The sequence below is a fragment of the Haematobia irritans genome, chromosome 1 (genome assembly GCF_050003625.1).
Source record: "Haematobia irritans isolate KBUSLIRL chromosome 1, ASM5000362v1, whole genome shotgun sequence".
Taxonomy (NCBI): Eukaryota; Metazoa; Arthropoda; class Insecta; order Diptera; family Muscidae; genus Haematobia; species Haematobia irritans.
This window is the reverse complement of record NC_134397.1, coordinates 215,006,119-215,027,459: the sequence shown is the minus strand read 5'-3', so window position 1 is coordinate 215,027,459 and position 21,341 is coordinate 215,006,119. Positions and strand designations below refer to the sequence as shown.

Genomic DNA, 21,341 nt, shown 5'->3' with positions numbered 1-21,341 from the left:
AGGAAATTGAATATATTTGTTCCCATTCCGTATCGCATTCTTCCAAATCTCCGACATAGTTAAATTCACTTTTATGCAATAGCGATCAACCACACACTTCGTGTTTTATTGGTCATCGATAACCAAAAGAAATGGAAAGTGAAAGTGCCAAATCATTTTTGAACTTGACTTACAATTCCCCGTCTGAAAAAAAGCTGTCAACAAATTTGTTTACAATTGGCAAATGGCAACATAAAGCGCGTTTTATATTTAACACCTACTCCATCTAAAGCACAATACAAACATTTTTCACTTCCATATACAGTTTACATTTTGTTTACATTGATCGATGGTCTATTAATTCAATAGGTAAACATACATAAATATTCAACATTTGGTTTGTTTACCTTTTGGCGTCATCAAAGCCAAGACTTAATGGCGCCAAGCATTGGTCCGTCATTATTATGTACTCATGACGATGATGATGATCATTATCATCATCATCATCTCTAAAACTCTAATATCTCTCAATACATCGTCTATGGAGATCATAGCTACAAAATCAAATATTGTCTCACTCTTGAGGCTATGGGAAGCATTTTGTTTGCATTTAATTAACATTATTTTTCCCACACAGATGAGAGACACATTTATGGCTCCGTGTAACCTTGACCTGAATTTAGTTCGACTTTTGAATGTCGTTCAAACAAAAAACGATTGCTTTGTTTTGGTTTGTTTTGATGACTGTGGTGCAGTAATTACTATCGATCATTTAGTACAAATAGAATTAGGAGAGGTCACTATTAGCTATGATAACAAAGTACCAATAAATTGTTCGCATATTTATTTTAGGATCATGATATGTCCACCTTTATGTTATGGTACGTTGACCTTCCCTGTAGATTTCTCTCGAACTTCATTCTTGTCTGTAGAGAGTGCGTATTTTGTAAAATGTTGCCAGCAACCTAAAAAAGTGCTATCATTTCAGCGGGCAGAAAATAACTCAAAGGAGGAAACAGGTCAATCGCAGCACTCTCGTTTGTCGGCAGTGCTGAAAATGCCCGCACTACTATCACAACAAAATTCGAAGCCTTTTCGCACTTTTGCTTGTTTTTTTTTTTATAAAAGAACCTTAAAGTAAATTTTCCTGGCCAAATGCAAAAATCTGTTTTTTTACAAGAAAAGAAAACGCCATAAAATTTAAAGCAACCATTAAATCGCTTGCCACAAGGTCAGATAAATTTACTCCTAATGAAAATATTTAATATTAAAGATTTTCGTCTAAAATCTCGTTCCGGAGGAAACTATTTTTTTTTTTTGTGTTTAGGAGCATAGAAATACTCTCTTATTTTGAAAAAGAATACAACAATTAAATAAAATGTGTGTTTTGGTAATGTTTGTAATTTAATTTTATTTATTTGTAACATAATGCTCGAAATATATACATTTCTTATAGATCTTTTAATTAATATTTATTGAATTATTTAAAATATTTACATTAGAGTGATTCTCCAGTAAAATCTATATAAATGACATTTTTTATTTTTGCTGCCTCCTATCAATTATTAATTAAAATCTCCAAAAATAAATATTTAATATTTATTTACAACAACACTAATTTACATTATTAATTCAAAAGCTATCAAGAAATAAATAATTATTTTCTTATAAAAAACATACACATTGTTGTACTTCAAAGTTACAATTAACAGTATAAAATAGTATATACAATATTCTAGTCACCTAATAGGCCTGTCACTTATCATGACATTTATCTATAACACAATGGATCCAATCGGTATATTCTGCCACATTTGTATACACTGCTGGATGGCCAGTCAAGCCACATTGGGTAAAACCATAACTCACTATGCCATAGGTTACCCATCGCGAATGCTTACGATCGAAAAACATCAGAGGTCCTCCACTATCACCAGCACAGGTATCCTTTGCATATTCCCCACCAGCACACAATTGCTTGGGCCCCAATTGTATGCCATATACATCCAAAATTTCCGTGCAATTCTCCCTTGACATTAGGGGTATACGCAGCTTCAATTTAATCGGACTGGGAATATTGTTGAAATATTTATTAACTAAAATAAATGGCAATGTAAAATTTTACTAAGCAGTATTTCAATTTTCTCATTAATTTCGAAGAGACAACTTACACAAATCCGTTTTACCCCATCCTGATACGGAAAACATTTGCCCATCCGCAAATGGACTATCTTCGGTTTTGTTTGGCAAACAAATGGGCATAACAAAATGTGTAAAGGATACTGGATGTTTAAGTCGAATCACTGCTATGTCATTTAATTTGTTAAACGATAAATCCTTATAATCGGGATGTACTGTGATTTTCTCTACGCCAATATCGATGGCCGCATCAGCACAACTCAAATAGTTCGGTTCCTCGATACAATCAGGTTCGGTCTTCACATTGAATTCACCCAATCTCACATGCTTCCTGCATTAAAAATTTTTAGGAGAATATCATGACTTTAGATAGAGTGACTCTTAAGGTTGGCAATACACTATACCGCTTACAATCCCTTTTTCTCTCGATAGGCCTCACCATAGACACAATGGGCTGCGGTTAGAATGTGGCGATCGTCAATTAGGGCACCACTACAACCATACTCATCTGTAAGTAAAACAAAAAAAGAAATGTGAAGAACTAAAGAGAACCATTATAAATTCATATAAAATAAAGAAATAAATAAAATATTTAATAGTTATTACTAAAAAGCAAAAAATTTTTGCCAAATTTTATTTGTAATTATTTGCATATTTGCGCTCGTATTTAGAGAAAGTTGTCCTTACTTTTCTCTTTGTCTTTATATATTAAAACAAGCATACATGCTCACAAAACCTGTATTAACACTCCACACTCTCTTATCTATTAATTGATTTTCTCATCATTACATTTCTCCTTGAATATAGAAAGAATGGTAAAAGTCTAACGGTTACAATAGCTTTATTTTTATACCCACCACCATAGAATGGTGACGGGGGTATAATAAGTTTGTCATTCCGTTTGTAACACATCGAAATATCGATTTCCGACTATATAAAGTATATATATTCTTGATCAGGGAGAAATTCTAAGACGATATAATGATGTCCGTCTGTCTGTCTGTTGTAATCACGCTACAGTCTTCACTAATGAAGCAATCGTGCTGAAATTTTGCACAAACTCGTCTTTTGTCTGCAGGCAGGTCAAGTTCGGTCAAGGTTTTGATATATTCCCCATATAAACCGACCTCCCGATTTGGGGTCTTGGGCTTATAGAAATCGTAGTTTTTATCCAATTTGCCTGACATTTGAAATCTAGAGGTATTTTATGACCATAAAGAGGTGTGCCAAAAATGAGGTCCATATTTTGGTATAGCCCCCATATAGACCGATCTCCCGATTTTACTTCTTGGGCTTATAGAAACCGCAGTTTTTATTCAATTTACCTGAAATTGGAAATCTAGACGTACTGTAGGATCACAAATACGTGTGCCAAAAATTGTGAGTATTGGTCCATATTTTGGTATAGCCCCCATATAGACCGATCTCCCGATTTTACTTCTTGGGCTTATAGAAACCGCAGTTTTTATTCAATTTACCTGAAATTGGAAATCTAGAGGTATTGTAGGACCACAAATACGTGTGCCAAAAATTGTGAGTATCGGTCCATGTTTTGGTATGGTCCCCATATAAAACGACCTCCCGATTTGGGGTCTTGGGCTTATAGAAACCGTAGTTTTTATCCAATTTGTCTGAAATTGGAAATCTAGAGGTATTTTAGGACCATAAAGAGGTGTGCCGAAAATGGTGAGTATCGGTACATATTTTGGTATAGCCCCCATATAGACCGATTTCCCGATTTTACTTCTTGGGCTTCTAAAATCCGAAGTTTTTATCCTATTTGCCTGAAATTGGAAATCTAGAGGTATTTTCGGGTCATAAAGAGGTGTGCCGAAAACGGTGAGTATCGGTCCATATTTTAGTATAGCCCCCATAAGAACGATCTCCCGATTTAACTCCTTGGGTTTCTAGAAACCGTAGTTTTTATCTGATTTGCCTGAAATTGTAAATATTCTGGTAGTTTAGGCTCACAAAAACATGTATCGGATTAAGTTTTTATTGGTCCATTTGGTAATGCCTACATATAGACCGAGTTCACTTCTTGAGGGTGTAGAAGGTGCACTGATCATGCAAATTGCTTGAAACGCAATGTAAAATTTTCAGATTTTACTTCTACAGATTTAAGATTTCAAATCAAGACGTTATTTTATAATTTTCTTGCACACTTACAAGAGATGTTAATGATTCCTATAAAACTCAAAAAAAAAATGGTTCTTATAATTCCAGAATCTGATATAGTCCTCATAGGTGAAATCTTTAAATTTATCTTCGGGAAGTGTCCTGAAGTCCTCAAGCCCTCCTGAAATTTCAAAGGAAACCTTAATATTTGGTTCATGGTGGTGGGTATTTAAGATTCGGCCCGGCCGAACTTGGTGCTGTATATACTTGTTGTATTTTGTATTATATCTCACATTTAAATGACGATAATGTTTGGTGATTAAATAAAGGTTAAATAAATAAATAAAAAACAGTTCGGCAAGCAAGGACGAATCTTTTTGACACTGCTATTATTGACTAAAATGGCATCGAATGTGTAGATTGACATGGATGAAATTTTACCTTTTTATAATGAATTATACTGTAACAAGTTAGTTAAGTCTAAAGACTATATTATACCCTTCACCACTATGTAGACCAAAATTTTTGATACCATCTCAATTCGTTCAAATTTGTTGAGAGCTATATAAATGTTTACATTCCCATACACAAATATTTAAATCAGAACCGATTTGGGGAAACATTTTTAATCTTCTACAAAATCTCTAGACTTTAAATATAAATCGGCTAACGCCCTGAAACGTAACACAATTAAGTAAAACAAGTATATACAGCAGTAAGTTCGGCCAGGCCGAATCTTAAATACCCACCACCATGAATCAAATTTAATAGTTTACTTTGAAAACTCATCGTCGTAGGGTGCTACTTAAAGGTTAGGTTAAAGTGGCAGCCCGATTAAATTTCAGGCTCACTTAGACTATTCAGTCCATTGTGCAGCGTGTTACTTGATAATATATAGTATTTTAGGGAGTTTGATGACAAATCATCTTCCAAGCAAATCAGTTCAACCAGTACGCTTCCCGAAGAAAAAAATTAAAGATTCTACCTATGAAGACCAGCTCAGATTCAGGATTTATGACAACCAATTTTGTTTGAGTTTTAGAGAAATCATAAACATATCGTGTATATGATGAAACGCCTTGATTTGAAGTCCTAGAAATAAATTCGGGAGTTTGGTCTATATGGGGCCTATACCAACACATGAACCAATACTCACCACCTCTTAATGTTCCTCAAATACGTCTAGAATTCCACGTTCAGACGAATTGGTGAAAACTACGAATTCTAGAGGCCCAAGGAGTAAAATAGAGAGATCAGTCTATATAGGGGCTATACCACATGGACCGATACTCACCATTTTCGGCACACCTTTTTATGGTCCTCAAGTACCTCTAGATTTTCAATTTCAGGCAAAGTGGATAAAAACTACAGTTTTTATAAGCCCAAGACCCCAAATCGAGAAATCGGTTTATATGGGGACTATATCAAAACCTAGACCGCAGATAGACTATCTATCTGCGAACTTAACCTGCCCGCAAACAAGAAAACGAATCTGTGCCAAATTTCAGAACGATAGCGCCATTATTGAAGGCGCTCGGAAATCTATATTTCGATGTGTTACAAACGGAATAACAAGCTTATTATATCCCCATCACCATTATATGGTGGTGGGTATAAAAATTGAGATCAAAGATATACTAAACGGCTATTTCCCACAAAATAGATTAGAAATGCTGTATTTTACTGTTTTTATACCCTTCACCACTACTGTGGTAGGGTATAAGTTTGTGCATTTGTATGTAACGCCAAGAAGGAGTAATCATAGACCAACCTTTTAGTATACGGATCGGCTTAGAATAAAATTCTGAGTCGATTTAGCGATGTCCGTCTGTCTGTTGCTGTATTTTTGAGTGTAAAGTACAGCTCGCAGATTTAGTCCGATTGTCCTAAAATTTGGTATAGGGTCCTGTTTCGGCTCAAAGACGATCCCTATTGATTTTGGAAAAAATCGGTTCAGATTTAGATATAGCTGCCATATATATTTTTCACCGATCTGGTCATAATTGGCGTGTATATCAACCGATCTTTACAATACATATATATCGAGCGATAAATCATAAATAAACTTTTGCGAAGTTTCCTTAAAATTGCTTCAGATTTAAATGTTTCCCATATTTTGTTACTAATATTGTATTCCACCCTAGTGCATTAGCCAACTTAAATTTTGAGTCTATAGATTTTGTAAAAGTCTATCAAATTCTGTCCAAATCGAGTGATATTTAAATGTATGTATTTGGGACAAACCTTTATATATAGCACCCAACACATTTGACGGATGTGATATGGTATCGAAAATTTAGATCTACAAAGTGATGCAGGGTATAATATAGTCGGCCCCGCCCGACTTTAGACTTTCCTTACTTGTTTTTTTTTTTTTTAATGCATATTTGGTGTTTTTTATACCCACCACCACAGAATGGTGATGGGGGTACAATAAGTTTGTCAATCCGTGTGTAACGCATCGAAATATCGACTACCGACTATATAAAGTATATATATTCTTGATCAGGGAGAAATTCTAAGACGATATAAGCATGGCCGTCTGTCCTTCTGTCTGTCTGTTGTAATCACGCTACAGCATTCAATAATTGCGCTATCGTCCTGAAATTTGGCACAGATTCGTTTTTTGGTTACAGACAGGCCAAGTTCGAAGATGGGCTATATCGGTCAAAGTTTTGATATAGTCCCCATATAAATCGATTTCTTGATTTGGGGTCCTGGGCTTATAAAAAAACGAAGTTTTTGTCCAATTAGCCTGAAATTGAAAATCTAGAGGTACTTGAGGACCATAAAGAGGTGTGCCGAAAATGGTGCCCATCGAACCATGTTTTGGTATAGCCCCCATATAGACCGATCTCCCGATTTTGCTTCTTGGGCGTCTAGAAACTATAATTTCTATCCGATTTGCCTAAAATTCAAAATCTAGAGGTATTTTAGGACCATAAAGAGGTGTGTCGAAAATGGTCCGTATCGGTCCATGTTTTGATATAGCCCCCACATAGACCGATCTCCCGATTTTGCTTCTTGGGCTTCTAGAAACTGTATTTATTATCCGATTTGCCTGACATTGGAAATTTAGAGGTATTTGGGGACCTTAAAGAGGTGTATCGAAAATGGTCCGTATCGGTCCATGTTTTGGTATAGTCGCCATATAGACCGATCTCCCGATTTTTATTCTTTGGCTTCTATAAACTGTATTTATTACTCGATTTGGGAGCCACCGTGGTGCAATGGTTAGCATGCCCGCCTTGCATAAACAAGGTCGTGGGTTCGATTCCTGCTTCGACCGAACACCAAAAGTTTTTCAGCGGTGGATTATTCTACCTCAGTAATGCTGGTGACATTTCTGAGAGTTACCAAGCTTCTCTAAGTGGTTTCACTGCAATGTGGAACGCCGTTCGGACTCGGCTATAAAAAGGAGCTCCTTTGTCATTGAGCTTAAAATGGAATCGGGCAGCACTCAGTGATAAGAGAGAAGTTCACCAATGTGGTATCACAATGGACTGAATAGTCTAAGTGAGCCTGATACATCAGGCTGCCATCTAACCTATTACCCGATTTGCCTGAAATTTGAAAATGTGCCGTAATTGAGGTGTATCGGTCCATTTTTTGGTATAACCCCCATATATAAACCGACCTCTCGGTTTTACCTTTTGGGCGTCTAGAGACTATATTTTCTAACCCATTTGCTTGAAATTGAAAATCTACAGGTATTTTAAAATCACAAATAGATGTGTCGCAAATGGTGCCAATTGGTCCATATTTTGGTATAGCCCCCATATAAACCGATCTCCCGACTTTATTTATTGGGCTTCTAGAATTGGTAGTTTTTATCCAAATTGCCTGAAATTAGAAATATAGACGTATCTTAGGACCATAAAGAGGTGTGTCGAAAATGGTCCGTATCGGTCCATGTTTTGGTATAGCTCTATATAGACTGATCTTTCGATTTTACTTCTTGGGCTTCTAGAATTCGTAGTTTTCACCAATTCGTCTGAAAGTCGAATTCTATAGGTATTTGAGGAACATTAAGAGGTGGTAAGTTTTGGTCCATGTTTTGTTATAGGCCCCATATAGACCTAACTCCCGAATTTATTTCTAGGACTTCAAATCAAGACGTTATTTCATCACATACACTATATGTTTATGATTTATCTAAAACTCAAATAAAATTGGTTCTCATAAATCCAGAATCTGAGCTGGTCTTCGTAGGTAGAATCTTTAATTTTTTTCTTCGGGAAGCGTACTGGTTGAACTGATTTGCTTGGGAGAAGAGTTGTCATCAAACCCCCCTAAAATGCTATATATTATCAAGTAACCAGCTACGACGATGAGTTTTCAAAGTAAACTATTATATTTGATTCATGGTGGTGAGTATTTAAGATTCGGCCCGGCCGAACTTACTGCTGTATATACTTGTTTATGTTTCACAAGGTCCGTGTTAATAATACTCTTTGTCATCTGACTGATTAATGTTGGTTTCATCTGACCCTGTAGTGGGTTTCCAATCCACGGAATTTCCATTTTCCATCTAACATTGAGAAAATTCTTTTTAGATTCTTTAATGGATATCCTAATGAATAATTTTGATTGATAATTTATCTTCATGTATCCAAAAGCGTTCGACACTGTGTATGACCCTTTAAAGTACTCTGTACATACTTCGAATAAAATATCTCGTATTTGTACGGAACAAATAAGTTGTAGTTTGAGCAAAATAGTTTGTAGATTTGCGTAAACTTTTCACACGTGTTATGTTAATGACGTCATTACTCCGTATTGAAGTTGTCACAAAAAAAAAAAACGTTTTCATTGAAATTTAAGCATTTATGGTGAACATCATAGACTCCATAGACAGTTGTATAAATATTTACTTCGAGTGAACTTTCATGATGATTTCAAACATTAACTAAACATTATTCTGACGATTTAACATGGTATTTAATATAAAATATGCCTTGTTTATTAAATAAGAAACTATTAAATTCTTTTGGGCTTCTACACAAAAGCATAATGATATTTGCAATCATACATGAGCTTTGAGAATTGTTTGAGAAAAGTTAAATCTACGATTGAAGACCTACCCACACAGGAAAAAAATTAAAACAATCACGAAATTAATTGATCCAATTAAATCTTTTAATTGAAATAGCTTCAATTATGATAATATCAATTACAAACAACTATACTTGAATCGAGACATACGCCCCACAGTGTCGTGTTTTCATATAAACGGCGGCCAAAAATAGAAGGAGTTATCGTAGAAGAATGAAAATTGGTACACATTATTATTATAAGTAGGAAAGGAAAAAAACGAAGTTTTGCGAAAATCGGCCGAAGGACTCGCCCACCTCCCATATGTCCTGAAATGAAAAAACCTTATATTTTCCAAAATTGTTCTTGAAATTGAACCAAATTTGGCTCGATATATCTCTGATATATTACTGATAACTGTGGTGAGTTATATGAAATTATCTCAAAGGACACGCCCACCTCCCATATATCCTGAAATGAAAAAAGCTTATATTTTCCAAAATTGTTCTTGGAATTGCACAAAATTTGGCTCGATTTATCTCTGATATATTACTGATAACTGTGATGAGTTATATGACATTATCTCAAAGGACACGCCCACCTCCCATATATCCTGAAATCAACAAAAAATTATATTTTCCAAAATTGTTGTTGGAATTGAACCAAAGTTGGCTTGATTTGTCCTTGATGAATTTTTGATTAATATATTTAATTTAATTATCTTACAAAATACGTCTACATCCCATATGTCTTTGATACCATATAAGAAAATCATTTTCTATATTATAAATATATATATTTTTTTTTCATTTGTCAATTACTATTTTCCAAATTCATTATTATTGATTGCTTCTATAGCTTCCTTCGACAGCATTCCAACAGACATTTTTGAATGTTTTATGAATTCTACACCATGAACAAGAATTTTATGAACTGTGGCTGGCATGTAATACGTAATTTGTCGAATTTCCACCTGTCTCGACACTGAAAATTTAAAGAATAAATGAAAGGGGGGTGAACAGGGACGCGAAACTACATTTTTTATACTCTACACACTTGCCCAAATATTATATTAAAATATTAAAAAAGTGTTTTTTGGTGTTTTTTTCTTACACTCCACTGAACTTGAATGTTTTTACAAACTTCGATTTTCGCTTTTTGTTTACATTCGGTGTAACGGTAAACCCCATATGATCCACCAAACGAGCCAAAATAGCGAGTTGCCATATCATTATATTCTAACACGTTTATCCAATCCTAAATTATACTGCTTTACCGACAATTTTTATTTTAACTTACCGAATTAAATTTGGGTAATTTTTATAATTTTTACATATCGATATTTTTTTTACTAGAACTAATAACTTTGAATGCTCGTAACTTTTTGGAAATATAAAATTTTTTAAAAATTCCTTTTGATTTAACATAAATCAAGTGTTGTTTGTAAAACGAAATCAACCTTTTTTTAAAAATTAGTACAGTGATATTTTTGATTTTTGGCCGCCCTCACGACACTGTGCGCCCTTTCGATTGCCAACTTCTCTTTGTCTCACATTATGGCTGTCATTCGGGATCGTTTTTTTTATAAATCCCAGGATTTGGGATTTCAAAATATTGAATTCCGGGATCCCGGAATTTTTTTCGGGATCTCGAAATTTTCGGGATTTTTTAAATATTCTGAGCAATAACAATCTACAGCATAAAAAATTTAGGACATCAAGAAAATTTGGTTTAATTTAATGTTATTAACAAAAACGTAACAACAGAGCAGAAGAGTAAATTCAAATTGCTACTTAACAAAAAATATGAACACAAATATAAATTAAAAAGCTATTTCATATTGCTACTCATCGTTTTAAATAACCTCTTAACAAGTAAGTAAAGTAGAAAGTCGGGCGGGGCCGACTATATCATACCCTAAACCACCCTTACTGTATTAGTAATCATAAGCATTTGTGGGGTAACATTGATATAGGTCTGGGAGATAAACCGCAGTTGCATATTTAAGAAAATTAAGGGGTACATGTTTATTATTTTTTATATTTTGAAAAAAAAAATTCTATAAAAATACAATTTTGACAAAATTTTCTATGGAAATAAAATGTTGACAAAATTTTCTACAGGAATAAAGTTTTAACAAAAATTTCTATAGAAATATTTGTTTGGTAGATTTGTGGTAATCTTCAAATTTTGTTAGATTTTTTTTTTGGCACGAGTGGTAACTGTTGTTACCACAAATTGTTAAAGATCAAGCCTTACCGGCTTCTAATTTCCTCCTCTAGAGCTACCAAAATGTAGAAATGGTTACAAATTGTGTTGAGTGAAAATGTCCCTACATTGTGGCCCTACAAGACGCTAAATATTAGAAAAAACCTATATATAGGGATTTTCCCCTACCTCTAGCAACACTGGCTGTAGTTGATATTGCACCTACGGGGTTAATATGCCACTAATATTGAAATTATTATTAAAAAAAGAGAAAATCGTTAAATTAGTGTGGGTAATAAATCCATATTTGTAAAAATCGAGCAATATTCTTATGTAAGAGCTACAGGTATGTATAAATACGATCGGACAGTAAATCAAAATTTGAAATTTGAGTAACATTGGTTAATACGAGTATATAAGAGTACTATGGCTAAATTTGGGAAAATCGAGCGATGCATATATATGGAAGCTATATCTAAATCTGAACCAATTTGCATAATATTTTGCGGGTTTAATTAATACCACAAAATGTTACCTTGTGCAATATTTGAGTAAGATCAGTTAAGAAATGAAGCCTGTATGATCAAGCATAAGGTTATTAGGGGCGAATTTTTCAAAATCGGGCGATACATATATGGGGGCTATATCTACATCTGAACCGATTTCAATGAAATTTTGCACATATAGTTAGTACTATAGAGGACTGGATTTAGCCAACTTTGAGTAAGATCGGTTAATAAATAAGGGTACTACGGCCAAATTTGGGAAAATCCGGCTATACATATATATGGGAGCTATATCTAATCTGAACCGATTTCGATAATTTTTTGCACATATAGTTAGTGCTACCGAAGATTACATTTAGCCAAATTTGAGTCAGATCGGTTGATAAAAGAGGGTTTTTATGGCCAAATTTAGAAAAATCGGGCGGTACATATATATGGGAGCTATAGCTAATTCTGAACCGATTTCGATGATTTTAGGCCCATATAGTTAGAGCTATCGAAGATTACATTTAGCCAATCGGTTGATAAATAAAGGTTTTGTGGCCAAATTGGGAAAATCGGGCGATACATATATATAAGAGCTATATCTAAATCTGAACCGATTTGGATGAAATCGCCCTTCAACGATGAAAAAGATTACCTTTTGCCAAATTTGGTGATGATCCGTTTGAAAAAAACCGCAACGTGACCCCATTTGTCGAAATCGGGCGATACATATATATGGAGCTATATCTTAATTTGATCCGATTTTTTCCAAATTCAATAGCGTTCGTCCTTGTGTCCAAAAAACTCCATGTACCAAATTTCATCAAAATCGGTTAATAATTGCGACAGGAATCCTGTGAACAACAAATACACTCAGGAGGTGATTCAGAGTCGATCGGTATATATTTTATGGGGTCTAAAATCAATATTTCTGGTAGGCACATTTTTTGGCAGATCAAACTTATTATACCCTGACCACTATGTGGTTTAGGGTATAAAAAGATCAAGGCATCAAAAGTTTCATCAGATATACACGATCTATCTTATTGCATTTCTCACAGTCGAGACTGGTCTAATACTCGTTTATACTGAATGAAAATACCAATTTGTTAATAAAAACATCCTAAAAAGCTGAAAATTTAGCAAATTTTAATTAGTTTTTCGGGATCCCGAAAAATCCTGGGATTTTGGGACAGGATTAATACTGAATTACAGCCCTACCCCACATGCAACCAGCCACTTCCAACTGCTCCCAAAATTCCAACTGCTGTCAATTTTGGTTGAAGTCGGTTCAGATTTAGATATAGCTCACATATGTATCTTTCGGCAGATTTTCCTTCCTATTACATTTATATATAGCACCCAATACACTAGACGGATTTGAAATGGTATCGAAAATGGGGATCTAACATACAAAGTGGTGCAGGATATAATATAGTCGGCCCCGAGCGACTTTGGACTTTCCTTACTTGTTATACCCTCCACCATAGGATGGGGGTATATTAACTTTGTCATTCCGTTTGTAACACATCAAAATACTGCTCGAAGACCCCATGAAGTATATATAATCTGGGTCGTGGTGAAATTCTGAGTCGATCTGAGCATGTCCGTCCGTCTGTTGAAATCACGCTAACTTCGGAACGAAACAAGCTATCGACTTGAAACTTGGCACAAGTACTTGTTATTAATGTAGGTCGGATGGTATTGCAAATGGGTCATATCGGTCCACTTTTACGTATAGCCCCCATATAAACGGACCCCCAAATTTGGCTTGCACACCCTCTAAGAGAAGCAAATTTCATCCGATCCGGCTGAAATTTGGTACATGGTGTCAGCATATGATCTCTAACAACCATGCAAAAATTGGTCCACATCGGTCCATAATTATATATAGCCCCCATATAAACCGATCCCCCGATTTGGCTTGCGGAGCCTCTAAGAGAAGCAAATTTCATCCGATCCGGTTGAAATTTGGTACATGGTGTACAGAGAATGAAGCCGCCGAGTCGCGCCGCCGATTTTAGCCATCGCCGACCCGTTTTTAGCAGTCGACGCCGCCGCCGAATATGTCGACTCATCTCGACTCAAATTTAGCCGCCAATTAATCTAAAATATTGATTTATATCAGAAAAATTTAATAATATTTGTTATAGTTTTTGCCAAAATTTTAAACTTTCCACTTTCAATCAATTAGTATCAAGTTTCTATAATAGTTTTACAAAAATTTAGCTCAAAAAATTTGAATGAAATGTAAATTTGATTGTAAGATTGGTTGTACAACTAATCTGATTACAATTCGGAAAACTTCAAATTGATTTTATAATAGATAATTTTGCACCGCCGAACAGACAATTTTTTATCGGCTTAGCCGTCAAGCCGCCGCCGCCGGAGCCAAAAATTTAGTGTTAGCCGCCGCCGACAAAAATAGGTCGGCTTCATTCTCTGATGGTGTAAGTATATGGTCTTTAACATCCGTGTAAAAATTGGTCCACATCGGTCAATAATTATATATAGCCCCCATGTAAACCGATTTGGCTTGCGGAGCCTCTAAGAGAAGCAAATTTGATCCGATCCGGCTGAAATTTGGTACATGGTGTTAGTATATGGTCTCTAATCCATAATTATATATAGCCCCATATAAACCGATCACCAGATTTGAACTCCGGAGCCTCTTGGAAGACCAACATTCATCTGATTCAGTTGAAATTTGGTACGTGGTGTTAATATATGGCCTCAAACATCCATGCAAAAATTGGTCGAAATCGGTCCATAATTATATATAGCCCCCATATAAACCGATCCCCAGATTTGATCTCCGGAGCCCCTTGGAAGAGCAAAATTCATCCGGAGCCCCCATATAAACCGATCCCAAGATTTGACCTCCGGAGCCCCTTGAAAGGGCAAAATTCATCCGAATCGGTTGAAATTTGGTACGTGATGTTAGTACATGGTATCCAACAACCATACAAGTATTGGTTCACATCAGTCCACAATTATATATAGCCCCATATAAACCGATCCCCAGATTTGACCTCCGGTGCCTTTTGGAGAAGCAAAATTCATCCGATCTGGTTGAAATTGGGTACTTTGTGGTAGTGTATGATATTTAACAGACATTCCAAAAGTGGTCCATATCAGTCCATAATCATATATAGCCCCCATATAAACCGATCCCGAGATTTGGTTTTGGAGCCTCTTTGAACAGCAAATTTCATCCGAGTCAGTTGAAATTTGATACATTGTGCTATTATGTGGCCGTTAATAACCATGCCCAACTAGATCCATATCGGTCTATAGTTATAAATCAATCCCCAATCACACAAAAATTGGTCCATATCAAGTTCATAATTGTATATAGCCCCATATAAGCGACCCCCATATTTCAATTCTGGCCCTCTACCACGTATGGACTAAGTCACAATTTAGAAAACGATGTTAAGAAATTTTAAGATACCACAACCCAAGTAATTCGATTGTGAATGACAGTCTTTCGTAGAAGTTTCTACGCAATTCTTGGTGGAGGGTACATAAGATTCGGCCTGGCCGAACTTAAGGCTGTATATACTTGTTATACCCTGCGCCACACTGTGGAACAGGGTATTATAACATAAGTTAGTGCATATGTTTGCAACACCCGGAAGGAGACGAGATAGACACATGGTGTCTTTGGCAAAAATGCTCAAGGTGGGCTCCTGAGTCGATATAGCCATGTCCGCCTGTCCGTGAACAAATTTTTGTAATCAAAGTCTAGGTCGCAGTTTAGTCCAATCGAACCCTATTGATTTAGGAAGAAATCGGTTTAGATTTAGATATAGCTCCCATATATATATTTCACCCGATATGGACTTATATAGCCCCAGAAGCCAGAGTTTTACACTAATTTACTTAAAGTTTTGCACAAGAAGAACAATTAGTACTATAGTCAAGTGTGCAAAATTTTATTGAAATCGGTTCAGATTTAGATATAGCTCCCATATATATCTTTCGCCCGATATGGACTAATACGATCCCAGAAGCCAGAGTTTTACCCCAATTTGGTTGAAATTTTGCACTAGGAGTACAATTAGTAGTGTAGTCAAGTGTGCCAAATTTTATTGAAATCGGTTCAGATTTAGATATAGCTCCCATATATATCGTTCGCCTGATTTAAACTCATATGACCACAGTGGCCAATCTTTTACTCCGATTTAATGGAAATTTTGCACAGGGAGTAGAATTAGCATTGTAGATATACGTGCCAAATTTGGTTGAAATCGGTTCAGATTTAGATATAGCTCCCATATATAGCTTTCGCCCGATTTACACTCATATGACGACAGAGGCCAATTGTTAACTCCGATTTAGTTGAAATTTTGATTCTAGCATTGTAGCCATGCGTGCCAAATTTTGTTGAAATCGGTTCAGATTTAGATATAACTCCCATATATATGTTTTTCCGAATTCGACAAAAATGGTCAAAATACCAACATGTCCCTTATAAAATCGCCACTGCTTAGTCGCAAAGTTGTAAAAAGGACTCTAATTGTCCTAAACTTCTAATACATATATATCGAGCGATAAATCATAAATAAACTTTTCCGAAGTTTTCTTAAAATTGCTTCAGATTTAAATGTTTCCCATATTTTTTTTACTAACATTGTGTTCCACCCTAGTGCATTAGCCGACTTAAATTTTTGAGTCTATAGATTTTGTAGAAGTCTATCAAATTCTATCCAGATCGAGTGATATTTAAATGTATGTATTTGGGACAAACCTTTACATACAGCCCTCAACACATTTGACGGATGTAATACGGTATCGAAAATTTAGATCTACAAAGTGGTGCAGGGTATAATATAGTCGGCCCCGCCCGACTTTAGACTTTCCTTACTTGTTTTCTTTTTTCGGAGGGTTCAAGTGTGGTTTTTGTTGGGTTTAATAAACTGCCTGAATTTATTCTGATAATTGGTTGATAGTTGATTTTAGACTTTCCTTACTTGTTTTTTTTTTTTTTTTGTTATATTCAAGACACAAATTTTGGAAATTTGTATCCTTCCTTATGTCGTATGTCTTTAAACTAAACCAAATTTTCCTTAAAGAAAGATAGGCATTTTTATTTAAAGAAATCGTCTTAAAATTAACTTAAATATTGAATCTTTAAAGGAAGAAAAATCCTTGAATCTGGAGGTATTTATGGCGCTATGACTATGGTCCCCTGAAAATTAGCCCCATATCCTTGAAAGTCATCTCCTATATTTGCACGCTTTTCTGGAAGTGCACTGAAAAAAATATTGTCGTTAGGTCAAAGATTTCATGTCTTTAAAATACAAATGCAAATTTTGCTTAGCAAAGAAGACGCATTTCTTTAATATAAAGTTTTTTTCCTTGTCCAAAAGTCAATAAACTTTTCAATGAAGTCATATTGTCCTTATAATTAAGTGATTTGACTTAATAATGGGTATCATAACATGAAAGAAAAATTTTTTGGGGTAAGGTCAACTTGACTTTAATAATTCAGAAAAATTCTTTAAAATTAATGAAATTGTCCTTAAATTTGTTGCCTTTTTGCATCTTGACTACAAAGCAAAAAATCGTTCAAAAATAGGACATCTTTTTCAACACTTTATTTTAAAGACTTTTTTGCTTGAAACATTGCATAAATTCTACTGGAAGTCGAGTCTGAATTTGGAAAATAAAGTTGTCGTTAACTCGTTTTTAAAGCACTTTTATAGCTTATAAAGAAAACATGCTGAAAAAACGAAAAATTAAAATTTGCTTCCTAGAAGCAAGTACACAAACCCCAAATTTAAAAGAGAATTGTGTCTTAAAAGTATCCTTATTTGTATTCTCCGCTTCTTTGGCTCGGAATCAAGCCAAAGTAAAGACAAAATCTTTGCAACCGAGCATGCTTTTTTTCAGTGTGGTTAGGCGCTATTAATATGGGCCCCTGAAAATTAGCCTCAAATCCTTGAAAGGCATCTCCTATTTTTGAACACTTTTTGCTTTGTAGGCACAAAAAGTCAACAAATTTAAAGACGATTTCATTGATTTTGAAAATGTTTTCAGAATTATTAAAGCCAAGTTGACCTTAAGCAAACGTAAAATTTTCTTTCAGGTTAGGATAGCCAGTTTTAATTCGAACCACTTAGCTATGTAGATAAAACGACTTCATTGAAAAATTTATCGTCTTTTGGAGAAGGAAGAAAACTTTACATCAGAGAAATGCGTTTTCCATGCTAAGCAAAATTCGCATTCGTATTTGAAGGAGATGAAATCTTCCTCACTACAATATTTTATTCAGTTTATGTTAACAAGATTCCAAAGAAACTTGTGCTCAGTAACACATATGCAATTGTTTTCTTAAAACTTCATATTTTCCCATCAGTTAGGGTTCATTTTCAATTTTTATTTTGGGCTCAATTTTTATGCTTCAGTTACATTTTATTCAGGCTCATTTTCATGGGGCTCTTATTCCTTATAAAGCGCCGCCCCACATTTCGGGCTCTATTTCATGGGTCCCAAATTTTCATACTGCCGGTATTTTATAGTCCGATCTAAATTTATATTCGTAAACCGTGCCATCTTAAAGTATGGGAAAAAAATAAGTTCGATACAATTCACCTCAATAAATATTACTAAATTTGTGGTCTCAAATCGATGCCCTCATTCCAGAGTACGCTAAGTCGACTTAGCATATTTTGATGGAGTTCGCTGTTTCTTATTCGGATTGATGGGAATTGCATCCTGTCAAAAGATCGAATTTGTTGGACATTTCTATCAAAAGTTATGGTTCAACAGAAGAAAATAATCGAGAAGGTTCAACGGTTAAAACTAGAAGTGCCCATATGTAATATGGAGTTCCTTACATCACGTTGGTTTCCTTTGGCGTACGCTCACATAAACTGACAGAGAATATTTTTTACTATGAAATACCAACAAGCTGAACTCGATCGGACTTATAGAACGCGAGATATAGATAAATAACGCCATCTACTGGAAAAATAATGGATTTTTTTCTACTAGACCTATGGTAGGTTACTCATCTACCTATTAGTACTCGACAGTCGACCCGCCACGGGTTCTCTGCACCGGATTGACCCGGATTATTTCGTCCGGCTTTTCGTGTTGGAGTAGGTGCATCACGAGGACCCTTCTCCGTTTGTTTTTGGTATTGTTCAGTCTGTCGGAACCAAATTCACCACCGTTCGGTTTCGGTAAGGTGTAACCGGTGCCTGGTGGAAGTGGGTCCACTTCCGCGACAGTTCCGTATTAACATCACTACGGGAGCATAGTCACACTGACTACGCCAACGGCAGCAGGCATACTCCAAATGGGGGGTTTGTAGTCCTTAGACAGGGTAGAAAAACCTGTGTCCGCCCCGGGCCTTAGATCCGACTGCAACGAGGGCGGTTGGAGTATGCCTATTTCCCGAAAAACTCGAAAATACCAATTCATGTTTTGATGGAGTTCGCTGTTTTTTATTCGGATTGATGGGAATTGCATCCTGTCAAAAGATCGAATTTGTTGGACATTTCTATCAAAAGTTATGGTTCAACAGAAGAATATAATCGAGAAGGTTCAACGGTTAAAACTAGAAGTGCCCATATGTAATAGGTACTTTTAGTTAATGTGGTATCACAATGGACTGAATAGTCTAAGTGAGCCTGAATCTTAATCGGGCTGCCAATTTAACCTAACCTATGGTTAATATTGTACTTAGCCTGTGTCTTAAGTTTTAAAAAATGTCCAATCCAAAAACTGTGTTCGGTCCAAAATGGTCTAAGTAATTTTTACTCATGTTCTATTATCACTATTTTGAGTTCGTACATACTAAAACATAATTATAAAAAATATGATTTTAAGACCGAAAATAAGGGAATTTCTATCTTATACGGGTTTTGAGAAATTTCAAAAAACAAAACTTGTTTCCTGTAAAATTCACTTTTTACACTTAGCGCACTTTGGAATGTAGACATCGAAATGTCCTTAAAAAGTCCTTAAGTATCGCAAATTCACTCAATTTCGTCTGTATATATTTGTCAATTGGTAATTAGATCACTTTTTTTGTTTAAATCACCAGAGATATACACTCACTTGTATTATAGACCAATAATGCCAACCATGGAAATTCATCCAGTTCAGCAATTTCACCACCATATATGCGATGGGTCACTTGTTTACCACACTCGTTCCACAAATTGAAACCCTCGACGGGTTCAACCGTCTGAATGCGACGTTTTAGTTTTTTCTTTTTAAATCTCGCCGTGGCATCTTGGAAACGTCGATATTCGAATTTTGTAAAACGTAAACTTGGATGACGATAATCCTGGCCATTGGCCGTACAACAGACAAGTGGCTCTAAACTACTACGGCTATCATCGAAACCTATATCGGTAACACACTGGACTTTTTTTAGAAAATTCACCTTCTCTGCCGGCAGGTGGCTAGAGTTACGCACTTGTAAATAGGCCGTACAATGACTAACTTCAAGACAAATGCCCGGCTTATCTTCATTCGGTATATCACATGGTATACGATCGCGATGCAGCGGGTCTTCTTTCGTGTTATCACTCGATGCGGGTGAGTTTGTTCGAACGCTTGCAGAATGCAGAGGCGATGACGTTGACATTAGATCATCGTCATAATCTGCGATAACTGGAAATTGAAATTCTCCGCTGCATTGGCTATTTGCAACTAAATTAACGATTATCGCGACGAATATTGCAAAATAATAACAACGAGTATTGAGCCGCATGACGCCTGGGCTCAAAGAGAGCTCGTTTCTCTGGTGGGGTGGTACGTAATGTGCGAAGTTCCACACACGCACGCTTGTATGTGGGGAGGAAGCAACACGGTTCGTAACACACGTTAATCCACTGATCGTAATCACACCCGGGTCTTTTATGGCTGTCGTTATTGCAATTGACACAAATAATGTGAGCACTTGTCTTTGGCGTCTTTGTTGTTTATATCCGCTGTTGGGATCCGTTCGTCAGTTCAATGCAATCGAAAACGAAATTGAAATTAAAAGCGAAATTAAAATTCACTTAACCGCCGAGACAACATAACGCGACAACGTACCGCTTAACTATGACGATCACCAGCTGAATGAAATCAACAGTGCCAACAACAGCTGTTTGTTAATCCCACACGACGATCCGATTTAAGCCATGTCAGAAAAACAAAAACAAAACCCAGACAAACAAACAGACAGACACTCACACGCACTTTAGCAGATTTTTTTTTGTGTGTAGTCTAACCACAGTGGGAGATTTTGTGAGCATTTTTGTACTTTTAGCATGATTTTATTCTGCAACTGAAATTTTTTTGAAGGGTTTCAAAACCCAAATTACACCATGAAATAAAAAAAAAATAAACCAAGGGCAGTATGAA

At 35.6% G+C, this 21,341-nt stretch overlaps 1 protein-coding gene across 1 annotated transcript; it reads right to left on the bottom strand.

Annotated features, from left to right (window-relative positions):
• Positions 1 to 1,564: 1,564 nt before the first annotated feature.
• Positions 1,565 to 21,016, bottom strand: LOC142222576 (CLIP domain-containing serine protease B8). Its single transcript, XM_075292787.1, has 4 exons — positions 20,043 to 21,016; positions 2,530 to 2,626; positions 2,151 to 2,449; positions 1,565 to 2,075 (listed from the first exon to the last, which is right to left on the bottom strand). The coding sequence occupies exons 1-4, from the start codon at positions 20,701 to 20,703 to the stop codon at positions 1,735 to 1,737; spliced, it is 1,398 nt and encodes a 465-aa protein (XP_075148902.1). The 5' UTR covers positions 20,704 to 21,016; the 3' UTR covers positions 1,565 to 1,734.
• Positions 21,017 to 21,341: the final 325 nt, after the last annotated feature.

Bases quoted from the DNA above. Each gene is read 5' to 3' on its own strand.
- LOC142222576 (XM_075292787.1), bottom strand. From the start codon at position 20,703: ATGCGGCTCAATACTCGTTGTTATTATTTTGCAATATTCGTCGCGATA. The intron at 2,627-20,042 runs GTGAGTGTATAT...TTTTACTTACAG, and splicing joins ATTATTGGTCTATAATACAA to ATGAGTATGGTTGTAGTGGT. The intron at 2,450-2,529 runs GTAAGCGGTATA...TTTTTAATGCAG, and splicing joins TATCGAGAGAAAAAGGGATT to GAAGCATGTGAGATTGGGTG.